Source organism: Peromyscus maniculatus, chromosome 15 (assembly GCF_049852395.1).
Source record: "Peromyscus maniculatus bairdii isolate BWxNUB_F1_BW_parent chromosome 15, HU_Pman_BW_mat_3.1, whole genome shotgun sequence".
Taxonomy (NCBI): Eukaryota; Metazoa; Chordata; class Mammalia; order Rodentia; family Cricetidae; genus Peromyscus; species Peromyscus maniculatus.
The window spans coordinates 32,203,647-32,217,987 of NC_134866.1; the positions used below are offsets into that span (position 1 = coordinate 32,203,647).

At 45.9% G+C, this 14,341-nt stretch overlaps 1 protein-coding gene across 3 annotated transcripts in view; it reads left to right on the top strand.

The window, feature by feature from the left end:
- Nucleotides 1–14,341, top strand: part of Egflam (EGF like, fibronectin type III and laminin G domains) — a 178,508-nt gene that overhangs the window by 136,314 nt on the left and 27,853 nt on the right. For all 3 annotated transcript variants that reach the window (XM_006977144.4, XM_006977143.4, XM_006977145.4), the window contains 4 exons: nt 740–929; nt 4,685–4,810; nt 5,931–6,174; nt 11,616–11,727. In XM_006977144.4, the coding sequence (XP_006977206.2) occupies nt 740–929; nt 4,685–4,810; nt 5,931–6,174; nt 11,616–11,727 (672 nt within the window). The remainder of the gene's footprint in view (nt 1–739; nt 930–4,684; nt 4,811–5,930; nt 6,175–11,615; nt 11,728–14,341) is intronic.

Below are 14,341 nucleotides of genomic sequence, written 5' to 3' on the forward strand. Positions count from 1 at the left end.
TTAATCTAGATGAATGAGATATTTTATACTAAAAACAGAATGACCAAGAGTGTCTTAACTTTCTCCTGCCTCACGTTCAGCCCTGTACTCTGTAACCTCCAAACTTACAATTCCGACTGTTGGTTTGGCCCTGGATTACATTGTTTCCCTGACTCAAGGTAACACTTAAAAATTAAAATGAAAAAGAAAAAAAAAAGGAATCATGTCCACAAGCAAATTTCAAGATATTTTGTAACACAACTTGTTGGTTATTTTCCAACAAAGGTTCTTAGGCTACTTAGTGTGATGGTGGCTGGGATCCTGAAAGGGCAGATGTTCAGGCAGATGTTCTCCCACACACCATGCCTCCTTCAGATGCACAGAATAGTGTGACCCACCCAAGAAACACAGTAGATTGGTGTGAGGACTGGAAAGTGTGCTGTTGGTTTTGGATGCCAGCCTGCTTCAGAGTCAGCTAGACTGGCTTGGATCTGACCTCCTTCCTTCTTTTGCAGCCATTCCAAAACCACTGCTTCTGGAAGCACAGCCCTCCAAGGAGTCAGTGAGTTGACTATGGTAGTCAATAACTGTGGGTTTCATTACCTAACAGGGCCATGCCCTAAAGACAAACCCAGATAAAGGAATCCCTAAGGTTTTAACCTACATCTTAGCCATCCCCCCTCAACGCAATCTTTTGTGTTCTGGTTTTTCTTTTTCTTTCTATTTTTAAAGTGAGATAAAGTTTTCATTTTTCTTAAAGGGCCAGTACAGTAAAATTACCTTCCGGACACCTCTGTACCTCGGTGGCGCTCCCAGCGCTTACTGGCTGGTAAGAGCAACGGGGACAAACCGGGGCTTCCAAGGCTGCGTGCAGTCACTCGCTGTCAATGGCAAGAGGATTGACATGAGACCCTGGCCACTGGGAAAAGCCCTCAATGGGGCTGATGTAGGTGAGTGCCCAGGGGGCTAGTTTGGACCTAGGGGCTTCGTTTCTGGTCGGGATGAGCCGTGGGACAACTGGTTCACTCAAGACTTCAGGAGAGATGAGCCCAAGTCTGTGCTCTATGAACATATCCATTCGTAGACCAAACTTGCTGTGCCTTGTGACCCTCTAACTTAGCCTGAGCTCATTGGTCATGCACTTTGACCTTTCGCCCTGATGCATCCGTGGATGCATGTATTACTTGTGTGCCTGGTGCCCTCTGAAGCCAGAAAAGGGCGTGGATCCCCTGAAACTGAAGTTACATGGAGTTGTGAGCCACCATTTGGACAGTGGGAACGGAACCTGAGTCTTCTGCAAGAACAGCAAGGGATCCTAGCCCCTAAGTCATTGCTCCAGTCCCAGAAAAACCTAATTCTTGACTATAGTTTCCAATACTTTCTTGTCTACCCTCTCATGCACCCTAATTTTAGAGGGGAGAAAATATTATTACAGTCACTATATAGATGAATAATGGGGGCTTGCAGAGTGAGGTGCTTTTCCAGAGCGGCAGCGGAGCGGGGATTGCTTTATAGTGCCAAGAACACCTGTTCAACCTTGGACAGCAGCAGGGTGGCCCATTTCCTTCAGGGACTGCCTGAGTCTGCCAAACATATAACAGTGTAACATGGACCATGTGGGGTAAACAGAAATCTGTTCCTCATGGTTGAAAGAGCTGTGAGGTCAAGGTCCAGGTACATGGGGGTTTGGTTTCTCCTAGGCCTTCCTCCTTGGCTTATACATGGCCAATTAGCTTCTTACCTCTTCCACACGTGGTAGGTCTTTCCTCTGTGTGCACACCCCTTGTGTCTCAAGTGTCCAGATTCTCTCTACTAAGGACATCAATGAGACCAGATTAGTACCCCACTCTTATGATCTTATGCAATATTAGAGGTCTTATTTTCAAACACAGTCCTTTTGAGAGTCAGGTCTTCAGTCTGTGTGTTTAGGAGACAGAGTTCTGTCTATAACACAACATTCTCTTACCAGTAGCTCCTTGTTCATAATAACCAGGGTATTTAGGGTACTCCTGGACTCCCACTTTCAGTTCATGTCTTCTACCATCCTAGGCATAGGTCTACCATTAATGGCTTCAGGAACTCGGGGAAGCTGTCTCTCGAGGACCGACTCCAGCAATGACATGTCCACAGTGTCATTAAGTGGTGCCAGAGGGGGCCCCTCCTCTCCTCTCCTCTTCTCTTCTCTTCTTCTCACAATCTTTCACTTCTTCTCTCTTTGAGAGTGAGCTGGCTGCTCCACACCCCCCACCCCCAGCCTCCACAACGAAGCCCTTCTTCTCCTCCTCCTGATTCTTCACAATCTGTTGGTGACACTGTCATCCTCTCTGTCCCCATTCCTCTTCCCCATGGCATTTCTTCCTCTCTCCCTCCCTGCCCCTCATCAGAGACCTTGAATGCCATTAACAAAGCAGTCTCATGGAACTCCTCAAGGAAGCGCCCAGCTGGCCTTCACGTCCCACTTCCATTCCCTCCTCTTAAAAAAGTTACATTGCAGAAAGATTCGAATATTACTTTCTTCCCCGGGAATCTGAAATAACCCACAGACTTTACTCCTCATCCGAAACCAGCAGAACTATTGGGCCCTCGGCCCCGTGAGAGTCTGGGTGTTGGACCAAAGCTGGAGACTGGCTGGGGCCATGTGCTCAGACTGAAAGGAGATGGTGGTCAATTTACTTGACCCAGTGGCTAGGGACCGGGATTCTTAGAGACCCTCCCTCCGGGGTATCCACCAGCCAGGGCCTTTTAAGTGGTTTCGCCTCCTAAGCTTGGTCTTCTGGTCCCATGTGAAATCTGAGCACACAGCCCCGCCGCCCACCTCCTCCTGGGGAGTCCTTATGGTCAGGGAATGTGGGTGACCGCTCAGGCAAGGATGGGACTGGCCCTGCTGGGGTGACACGGCCAGATCAAGGAGGGCATTCATCTCTCGGGAGTTGGCTACCAAATCAGACAAGTGTGGCAGAAGGCTGGCAAACAGCGTGGCTGGACTCTGTATATTCCGGCCCTTTGAACTCTTCCTGGAAAAAGCTTTGTACTCACCTGGTGTTTCCAGAGAGACTGTGATGAAGCACGCAGAAGAAAGGCAGCCAGAGCAAGTTAGTGAATTTCCACATCAGGTGGAAGATGTATGTGCAAATGTCAAGGTAGATCTTCCAGAATACTCTGCTTGTTTTATAAAAAGACACATACATACAAAAATACATACATACATACATAATGTTCTCTCTCTCTCTCTTACACAGACACACAAACATATACTGTCTCTCACACTCACACATAGACACAAACTCACACACACATACTCTCTCACACAAATATATATATGTATATGTATATGTATATATATACATACACACACACATTCTCTCTCACATACCCATAAACACATTATCACACACAAATACACACTCACACATACTCTGTCTCTCACACATTTTTTCACATACATACTTTCTCACATTCTATAATACACACTCTCTCACTCTTATACACACACCCATATATACTCTCACACACATATATACACACACATGCTTTCTCACACATACATAAACACACCCATGCTCTCTCTTATACACATATATACACACATACTCATATATACTTTCACATACATACATTCACACACACATACTCACACACATATATACATATACACACACTCTCACACACATATACATATACACATACTCTCACTCACACTCTTTAAAAACACAGAATCACAGTCTCTAACACACATACACACACTCACACACAAATACACACTATCACACATAAACACACACTCTCATCACACATACACATTCTCACTGTCAAACACACAATCTCTCTCTCACACACAAACATAAATACACTCTCTTACACACTCTCATACACACTTACACACATACATAAATGCTCTCCTCACACATATATATATATACACACACACATACACTCACACACATATACACACACATATATATACACATACACTCACACACATATACACACATATATATATACACATACACTCACCCACATATGCACACACACATATATATATACATATGCACTCTCACATTCTCTCTCTCTTACACACACATACACACACACACACACACACACACACACTCACATCCTGTGACATGAAGATAAGTCTGAAGTGCTTTTCACTATGCCGTACCTTCCTGACCCTCTTGAAACTAACTAGAAAGAAAACCAGGCTTCCAAAGCATGTGCCAAGGCACCGTGGCACCTCCCCTCGTCCTGCCCTAGAAGAGAAGCTCAGTGATGGAGTTCTGCTGTTTCTGTGCTTGCCTTGTGTGGCTGAGCTTTGAACCAGTGAGGCAGCGGCACTTAAGCTAATTGCGGTCACACAATGAGGATGCTTTTAACATAAACACTCGGGGGATGGGGCGGGGTTGCTGTTCATGCCACTTTCGGGAACAGCAGAGAGATGGATTAAAAGCAGGAACAGTTCCATCATCCCCCTCGGTGGTTATAAAATGTGTCCTTTGATTTATTGTGTCCCTCATGTTTGAAAAAGCCTTTAGCTCTTCCGGGGGACGAACCAACATGAGAGAAAGTGAGGAAGAGCAGGTTCCCCTCTGCTGAGAGCTGGTCCGTTGTGCAAGTGGACAGCAGACCCGGGGGGGGGGGGGGGGGCTCTCCACAGTGCTGGGGTCAGCACTTGGTGACCTGGCTTTGTGACCCGCACTCTGTTTAGGGGAATGCAGCAGTGGAATCTGTGACGAGGCCTCCTGCATCAACGGAGGAACCTGTGCAGCCACCAAAGCTGACTCCTACATCTGCCTCTGTCCCCTGGGGTTCAGAGGTCGGCACTGTGAAGACGGTGAGACCGTGGGCCCTGGCTGTGTGGGGATGCATGTGGATGCAGCTCTCCATCTTGCCCATTTAGCAAAGTCCTGCATGTTCTTAAGGGATCCAGGTTGCTTTGCTAGGAGGGGTGGGAGAGTCTCAGAGAGCCAAAGCTTTCAACCAGCCACAGACATGTTCCTTTTAATAAGTTAAGCATGAGCTGGCTCCTCCATCCTTGGAAAGCCTGCATCCGTGTGGTTTGTAGAAGATTGACTTAAGTGTCCTAAAACCTCGTGTTCTTTATAATATCCAACAGTTTCCAAGAAAATATTGGCAAAGTGTACGCACAAATAAATAGCGCGATAAGACAAATGTGTTCTTCATTTTACTTCTTTCCTCTCATCTAAAGATTTATCCCTTCTTTCTATACTGTATCATGTAAATACACACATGTAGGCAGACATGTATGTGTACATCTACATGTAGTGTACAACCACACACAATATATACATACAAACACTCAGAAATAATAACTGAAAGTTTTAAAGATTTGGGGGCGGGGGACCATGAAGGCCTGAACCCTCTTTAATTTTTCCAGAAATCAAAAATTAAAGACAAAAGAGAATAAAATTGGAAGTAAGATTACAAAAGTACCCAGATTTACCTATGAATGATTCAGAATTGAAACTAAGACACTACACAGGGGAAAATATTTTCACTATGTCTGTGGAAGGGTGTAAGTGAGCCAGGGCTGGCCAGGGACATCTGGGGTTTCTTTAACCTCACGTAAGAGGGGCTGATTCTTGCTCACCTGCTACGACACCTCAGGTCAGTAGTTTTGGAGGTTGTTCTGCTCCATGAAGTCATACGGGAGCAAAGTCTCCACCCCTCAGCATCGCTTATCTAGCCGTCATGGCAGGAGAAGAGATGAGCACCAGGGGAAGGAAGAAAGATTTAGGGACAGGCTGGAGGTACCATATGATATTCTACCCACACTCCCCTGACAGAACTCAGCCAGACCACCCACTACCCTCAGGGCAGCTAGGAGACGTAGGTAAGTCCCTGCCCAGAAGGAAAGCAGCGCAGCTCCATGCAAGCCACTAGCTGGTCTCACGCCACACCGGGATCTCTTAGCACTCTGCTTGTCTCTTCAGCATTCGCCCTGACCATCCCTCAGTTCAGAGAGTCGCTGAGGTCCTACGCTGCCACACCCTGGCCCCTGGAGCCCCAGCATTACCTTTCTTTCACGGAGTTCGAGATCACTTTTCGGCCAGACTCCGCGGATGGTGTCCTTCTGTACAGCTATGACACGGGCAGCAAGGACTTCCTGTCCATCAATATGGCTGAGGGCCACGTGGAATTCCGCTTCGACTGCGGTTCTGGGACTGGAATTCTCAGGTGAGGGCCAAAGCCTTGTGCAACATCCTTCTCTCCAAAGCCACAGCCACCACTATGACACACTAAATTGCTACCCACCACCCTCTTCCTGTTTTCTCTTTGCCAGCACCCATGGACGCCTGCCCTGCTTCTGAACTATGCCAAGCCACCTGTAGATCATGTACTTACTCTCCTCCTCTTCCCTCTCCCTTCCTCCTTCACTCCCTCCTTCCCTTCTTTCACTAAATATCTATCAAACAGGTATTAATTTCCAGCCTCAGATTATGAAAAATAGGCTTGCTTCCTATGAGAGCAACCTGCCTCCATTTTCCCCTGAGGACATGCAGTAGCATCAGTAGCCAGCCACTCAGGGAACTATCTCACCTCATACACAGCAGCGTATGTTGGGCACTCCACAAATAAATGTTGACTATGCAAAAGATACTAATAGGGGCTGGTGAGGGATGATTCAGTCACTAAAGTGCCTCCTGCACTGGAGTGGGGACCTGAGGTCAGATCCCCAGTACCCCATGTCATAGCCAAGAGCAGCAGCACACAGCTGAAAGTTCAACACTTGGGGGCAAACAGGCGGATCCTCAGAACTCACTGGCCAGCCATTCTAGGCTAATTAGTGAGCTCCAGGTTCAGTGAGAAACCCTGTCTCCTAAAATCGAGGTGAATAGTGCTTGAGAAGCACACCTGATGTCAACCTCTGGCCTCAATATACACATGCAGGGGCATACACACACACACACACACACACACACACACGCATACGCACATACACACACACACACATGCACACACAAGGCACCACATAGGCATATACACATACACATATGTATACTCGGGAAAGATCAAATTACAACTTTCCTCTTGAACTATTCCCCTGGTGGTAGCTCACAACTTGGCGATTGTCTTACCTGCTCATTTCCCAGGAAGGAGACTGACGGTGACCCCTCCACAAGTGTTGGGTAGGACATAGGATGAGGTTTCAGTAGCATGACAGTAGAGGGGACTCTTAAAGCATTTGATCCGAAAAAAAAAAAAATCATCCTTGCCAAATTGGTGGGAGCAGCCAAAACTTTCGTCTTGTTATCTAGTCTGAACTATTAAATACCTTCAAAGGGCCCTTGTTCCTCTACAGTGGTTCCATGGCCTTTGGAGTCCCTTGGAGCCCTACCTTGTTTGGTAGATGTGAATTTTTCTTGTTTATGTCTCCTTATTTAAAAAATAATAATTTGTGTTTTATTTTTAAAATATGAAGTTATTTTCTTTATTCTTTAGAATTCTATACATATATGCAGTGAAATATAATCATATCTATTCTGTTTACACCTTCAGTTCTTCCCAACTTCATATCCTTTTTTTTTTTTCTTTCTTTTTTTTCTTTTCTTTTTTTGTTTTTGTTTTTGTTTTTGTTTTTGTTTTTTTGAGACAGGGTTTCTCTGTGTAGCTTTGCGCTTTTCCCTGGAGCTCACTTGGTAGTCCAGGCTGGCCTCGAACTCACAGAGATCTGCCTGGCTCTGCCTCCCGAGTGCTGGGATTAAAGGCACGCGTCACTACCGCCTGGCCTTTTTTTTTCTTAATAACTCACTAAATCCAGTTAGTGTTACCTAATGTTTGTGGGTGCTGGGCCATCTACGGGGCCCTGAAAATCGTACCAGTGGCCACACCCCACAAAAAGAATGACTCTCCTTCTCCCAGCAACTGCCAACTGCCAATAGCTCCTTGATAAGACTTGGGAGCTGGAGATCACCAGTGTTTTGCTGGCTTGATCTTACTCGGGTAACTAGAGCTTCTGTGAGTTGACACTGGCCATGGCCACACAAAGTCAGAAGACAGCATGCCATAGCGCTCTTCCCCATCCTCTGACTCCTACATTCTTTCTGCCTCCTCTTCTTTACTGATCCCTTGGTGGCAGGGGTGGATGGGTGGGGGTGGCAATGGGAATGATCTAGTTGACCTGTTTAAGCTATTTTCTGTTGTGCATCTTTCCATTGGCTACTGCACACTGTGGAAAAAAGTTTGTCTGACCCATGTTGAGAGCAGCCCAGGTCTATGGGTGTAAACATAAATATTGAGATGTCAGTGACAGCATGGCCTCTTACTTTGCCTCTCTTGGAGTACTTTTAACCTTCAAGCTCAAGGGCCCCTAATCTAATACAGAGGTCACCCATTGCTATGCTTGTCTAATTCTTTTTTTGAAAGTGCCTGGGTCTTTGCTTAAACCTCACCACAGGCTTTTCAGTCTGTTGTTACTTCCAAGGAAATTGTGGCTGTACTCAGTGGTTGTTCATTTTGCTAGCCTGGCATTTTTAGAAGGCATTTGTGGGGGAGATGTTAACACCACTCATTTCCCTAAACTGATGACTATTTTTTTATGGCTGATGGGAAATGCTGTCTCTATTAAGATTCAACTGTTAGTCAAAGGAATTTTTTTTTTTTGTCCTTGTGGCTGAGTTTCTACATCGGGTGACACCTCCCACCCTGGGGAAGGGACAAATATTTTTTTCCCTCTAGTTATGTAAAACATTCTATATCTCAAGACAACTTTTGTGGGTATTTAATTGATTCAATTTACATATGATTATGCAAAACAGCATAAGCAATTCACTTAGAACTATATGTCAAGTTTAGAGAGGACAACACCTTGATAATCACCTTGCACTTTGAATCACCCCTTCAGGATAAAGAGTGACCTTAAGATCTGGAGGCACAGGTATGCCTCACACTTCTTCTGAACACTGGCCCCTCCCACCTGCCCCTCTGCAACAGAGGATCCCAGATTGGGGTCAATGGCAGCTAGAGCCTAGGGTGTCCAACATTTCTTTTTCAAATGTCTGTGCCAATTTTCAATAAGAGGCATTTTAGTTTTTTTACTCTGTGGGTTATCCTCTTCCTATCTGTCAGGGAAAGCGATTAGAGAAAAAAAAAAAAATTCTTGGATCCTGAGTGAAAACAAGACAAGATTCACCAGAGATTAAACTACCATTGGCCTCCCATCCCACCTCTGTTCCATGCAGGGTCATGTCCCATGCAAGGTTATCCCAGCTGACAGCAGGGATCACTATTACTATCTCACATGCCTCTCGGGAAGTTATTTATTTTGAAAACTGTTTCAAAGAATTGCCACTTAATTAAGAAAATTTGGTGAAAGTCTGAAGCGTAGGAAATTATGGAATTGGCCCAGTCATTTTAATTTTAGGAAAAGGGTATTGTGGTCAAAGTCATTATGAGCTTGATTCAAATATCAAGACAATTGGAATGAGCTCTCGATGACTGTGATCAATATTACTGTGCAGAAGACGGTATCGGATTGACAGGCAGTGACCTCTGCAGGACAGGACCATGACAAGTGTGCTGTTAGTCATTATGGAAATAGACCACTTAAAAAGGCCTGCTTGTTTCTTTATTGCATATTGATTTAGCCAAGGTGATTAAATTCTAATTGCTAAGGACAAATCACAAAAGCATTTGCCTGAGCAAAGGAATCAAATTAGGGGGTGCTGACCCTTTAATAATCATGCCATTGGTATTCTTTGTAGTTTTCTAAAGATGATACCAGCCCGAAAGTAATTGGGAGGTTCAGTGAAGGCCAAGAGCTAGACATTGTTAGAAATAGAAATGCAATAATTACATTCTTTCTGCACACCTCACTCTAAAAAGTAGCGTGTGGAACCCCTGCAAGTGACATTTCAGCACCAAGTGCTCCCACATTGACTTAGTAACTGAACTTTTAAGGTCACCCGAATCCCATTCAGAGCACCAGTGAACACAGACTCTGTTTGCCCATGTCCTCATTCTTTGTGGGCCGCACTAACAGACTGTGGGAAACAGGAAGAATTTGTGAAGAGCAGAAATTTTATTGAGCCTAGGAAATCCAAGGTCAAATAACGTGCATCCTGACAAGGGCCTTCTTGTATCACCCCAAGGGAGAAGATAGATGAATATGAGAACACATCTGCATGTGTGTGCAGGGAGGAAGGGACTGAAACCTAGACTTTTATGAAAAAGCCCAAGTGATCATGACGTCAATCGACTCATGAGGCAAAGACCATCTTTTGGTCTTCTCCCAAAGTTCACAACTCTCAGTGGGGCACTGGGGAATTAAGCTTTTAACAAGTGATCTTTGAGGGCATTTTCAAACCAGAGCATTTTCCCCCAATATTCTATTATGAAAATTTTCAAAATGAGCCAGGTATGATGGTGCACATCTGTAATCCTAGCACACAAGAGGCAGAGGCAGGCAGGACTCTGTGAGTACGAGGGCAGCCTGGTATACACAGCCAAGTTCCAGGCAAGTCAGATTTACATAGTGAGACCTTGTCTTTTTTTTGTTTGTTTTTTCGAGACAGGGTTTCTCTGTGTAGCTTTGTGCCTTTCCTGGATCTCGCAGTGTAGACCAGGCTGGCCTCGAACTCACAAAGATCTGCCTGCCTCTGCCTCCCGAGTGCTGGGATTAAAGGCATGCACCGCCACCACTGCCTGGCAAGACCTTGTCTTAAAAACCAAGCAGGGGGCTCGCCAAGATGGATCAGCTGGTAAACATGCTTGCTGGGTGGCCTAGTTGCTCTCTATCACTGTGACAAAACACCATGATCAAAAACAGCTTGTGGGGGAGAAGCTTGACCCGGCTTACTCTGCCACATCACAGTCATTCACTGAGGGGAGTCAGATTATCTACACCATCTCCACTAGGACTTGGTATCTTTTCTGTAGCTGCAAGCCAGAATAACCCCTCCCTCTCTGTTAAGTTGCTTCTTGTTGGGTATTTGAGCACAGCCACCTGAAAAGTAACGAATACAGGTGGGTGCCTACGGTGGCATGCATTTCATCACGGCTGTACTGATGGAATGGTGGTGCACACCAGTGACATGCTGACTCATGTTCGGTTTCCATCTGTATTGGTTAGGAGTCTCCATAGAAACAGAGTCAGTAGGGGTATAGATAGAGGTGTAGGAAGACATTTGTCTCGTGAGACTATCTCTTAGGATTATGGGTACCGAAGCATTCCACAGTTTTCTTCAGGGAGGCTGGAAGCCAAGAAAAGTCTATGGTGTAGTTCTGCCCAAGGCTACAGGTGAGTCCATGGCACAAGTCCCAGTGTGAGTCCAAAGGGCCAAGAGCCAGAACACTGGTGCCAAGTTCTGAGCCATGTCTCAAGAACCAGGAGTAGCGCTACTGTCCAAGAACAGGGCAAGAGGGATGCCCAAACTCCAGCAAAGGGAGAAAGGCCACACTTCTCCTGTCTTTTCATTCTGTTCGAACCCACAGCATATCAGATGATGTCCAAGTGCACTGGTGAAGACTGTCTTCTTTGCTCAGTTCATTAATTCAAAGGCTTAGCTCTCAGACATCCCTCACAGAGACACCCCCACAAAATTCTGTACCTGTCAGCTGGGTTTCTTCATGCAGTCAAGTGGACATAGAATGTTAACACCCACGTCTTTCTTTGACAGGAGTGAGGATGCCCTCACCCTCGGCCAATGGCATGAGCTGCGTGTGTCTCGCACAGCGAAGAATGGCATCTTACAGGTGGACAAGCAGAAGGCGGTAGAGGGAATGGCAGCGGTAAGGACACACTTGCTTCTCTCCGTGGGTGGCGTGGCCCAGACCATTGTTGTCCACTGATGTTGGTAGAAAAGTAGCATGAAGGGAGCTGCTGCGTGGCTCAGGGGGCTCAAGTACTTGCCACCAAGGTTGATAACCTGTTTGACTCCCAGAACCCACAGGGTGGAAGGAGAGAACTGGCCTGCTCCTGCGTGTTGTCCTCTGACCTTAACACATGTGCTGTAGTACATCATGTATGTAAACACACACACACACACACACACACATGCACGCACGCATGCATGCACGCACACACACACGTACACACACACACACACACACACACACACACACGCATGCATGCACATGCGCACGCACACACGTACACACACACACACATACACCACATAAATGTTGTTTTACTTAAAGCGACATCATGTAGCATCTGAGTACATAGATTCCAGTGCTGAGGCTGAAATCCCAGGTCTGCATTAGACAATTATGGTTCTATTCTGTCACTTATAAAGGGGAATGGCAACATGGCGCTGACCTCACAGGGCTGTTATTAACCTGTGAGTTATGCCTTAGCTAATACTTAGTAAGCAGGGAGCTTTTAAGAACTCTCCTTTTACACACACACACACACACACACACACACACACACACACACACACACACCAACCTGTCCTTGTCATCTAGATGATGTGGTAGCTGAGGTCACAGATCCAGGAGTATAGGGATGATGTGTTTGTCAAGAACATGCTACAAAACGAAACTCCTGAGCTTCTCAATCCAGCTTCACTGCTCACCAGCGGTGTGAGCTCAGGCTGGTCATGTGACAGCCGAGCTTATGTTTTTCTCATTGGCACCATTATCCTCATATCAGTGGAGACAATCCTGATGATGACAGCATACAGCATAGAGTTCTTGTGAGAATTAGGAGAACTGCCTCAGCAGATCACAGCAGGGCCCGGCACAGGGTCAGCTCTATGTTGCTTCACTTGCTGGTCTCATTAGTTAAGACTGTGTTACTATCAACTCAAGGGCACAGAATGTCCACTGTAGTTGATTTTATTTCCAAGGTCCCATCCAAAGAAAAACAACATTTTTTAAAGAGGAGATGAGGACAGTTGGCACGAAACGATAGTCTACCTCTTCCCTTCCTTGGGTGTGACAGCTGAGCCTTGCCTCTGTCAGCAGGAGGGACGGTTGTTCAAAAGCCCCAATGATGCTGTTCTCACCCTATTCCCTGGACACAGTGGAACTCAAAGACCTTTCAGAACTTTGAGTTTGACTCGAAGAACAGCGTGCCGTTGACTCCACAGTCTTCTTCCTTTCCTCTAATAACTCAACTCTGGGGTCAAAGACAAGGAAGAAAGGTCTGTGCATATGTGACAACTTCGGCTTGAGCAAATCTTCTGTTGACCACAAGGATTCCAGAAGGTCCCTGTGCTTCCTTCATGACCTTGCATTGCATTAAGAACTGTAAGGGGCCGGGGTTTAGCTCACTGGTACTGTCCTAGCCTAGCATGGACCAGGCTTAGGCTCCATCCCCAGCCTTACAAACAGCAGGAGTCAGGCCCTGTAGGTGCTCCTGGAGGTAAATGGAACACGGATCTCCATGATCGTCTGCCTCTTTTTCTTCACCCCTGATGTGATTCCCCAATCCACTCTCCTCCCTCTGACCAATGATCTCCCTAAAATGCATAGGCCTCTCTTGCTTCAGACTTGCTGCCTTTTGGGTCAAGTTCAAACTCCTCACGTGGCTTCTGAGGTCCTGCACTACTCGGTCCTCCTCGCCCTGTGCTATACTGATTGGCCCCCCCAACCCTGACTTCTTCCAGTTCCACAGTTGCTACTCTTCCTTGGCCAGCTCTCCCACTCCCTATGTCCAGGGTGAGGTGAGAGACTCCTCCATCCTCAGGTACACTCATAGAAACCTGAACATCCTCACCTACTGTGATTCCAGCTACCCATGGACTTTTCCATGTTTCCCATTAGTATAAACCCACAGAAGGCAAGGACTGGGTCTTTCCTACAGCGTTCAATATATCTCTTTCGCACAATATGTAGATGCCTAATGTTTGTTAAGTAGTTTAATGACACTACTATTTATATTTCGTCTATCATAAACATAGAATCTTTTAAAATATTGATTTATGTGTGTGAGTATCTGTGTCTGTGTGAGCATGTGCTATACTATGTGTGTGCACACACCCATGTATGGGGGGAGGGGTCAGAAGAGGCTGCTGGATTCCCTCGGAGGCATTTGTGAAATCCCTGGCTTATTACATAGGTGTTATGGTTTGAACTCTGGCTCTGATTGTTCAGCATGCACTCTTAAGCACTGTACCATCTTTCCAACTCCAAGAACAATACCTTGTGTTTCCAGAAGTGTTTTGATGCCCGGTGATCTCAGACTTTGGCTTATTTTTGTTATCTTATGATAGCTTCACATATTTTTTATGGCTTATGTTGAACTTAGATAGTATTATACATATCTTGCTACCTGGAGTCAAGGGAGGACAGAGGTATTCCCCAAGAACTGGAAGGATGGGAAAACCTCTTTGCTATTTACATTTATTTGAGCACAAAAACCCACCAGATGCATTCCCTTTGTCCTTTGTCTTGGAGA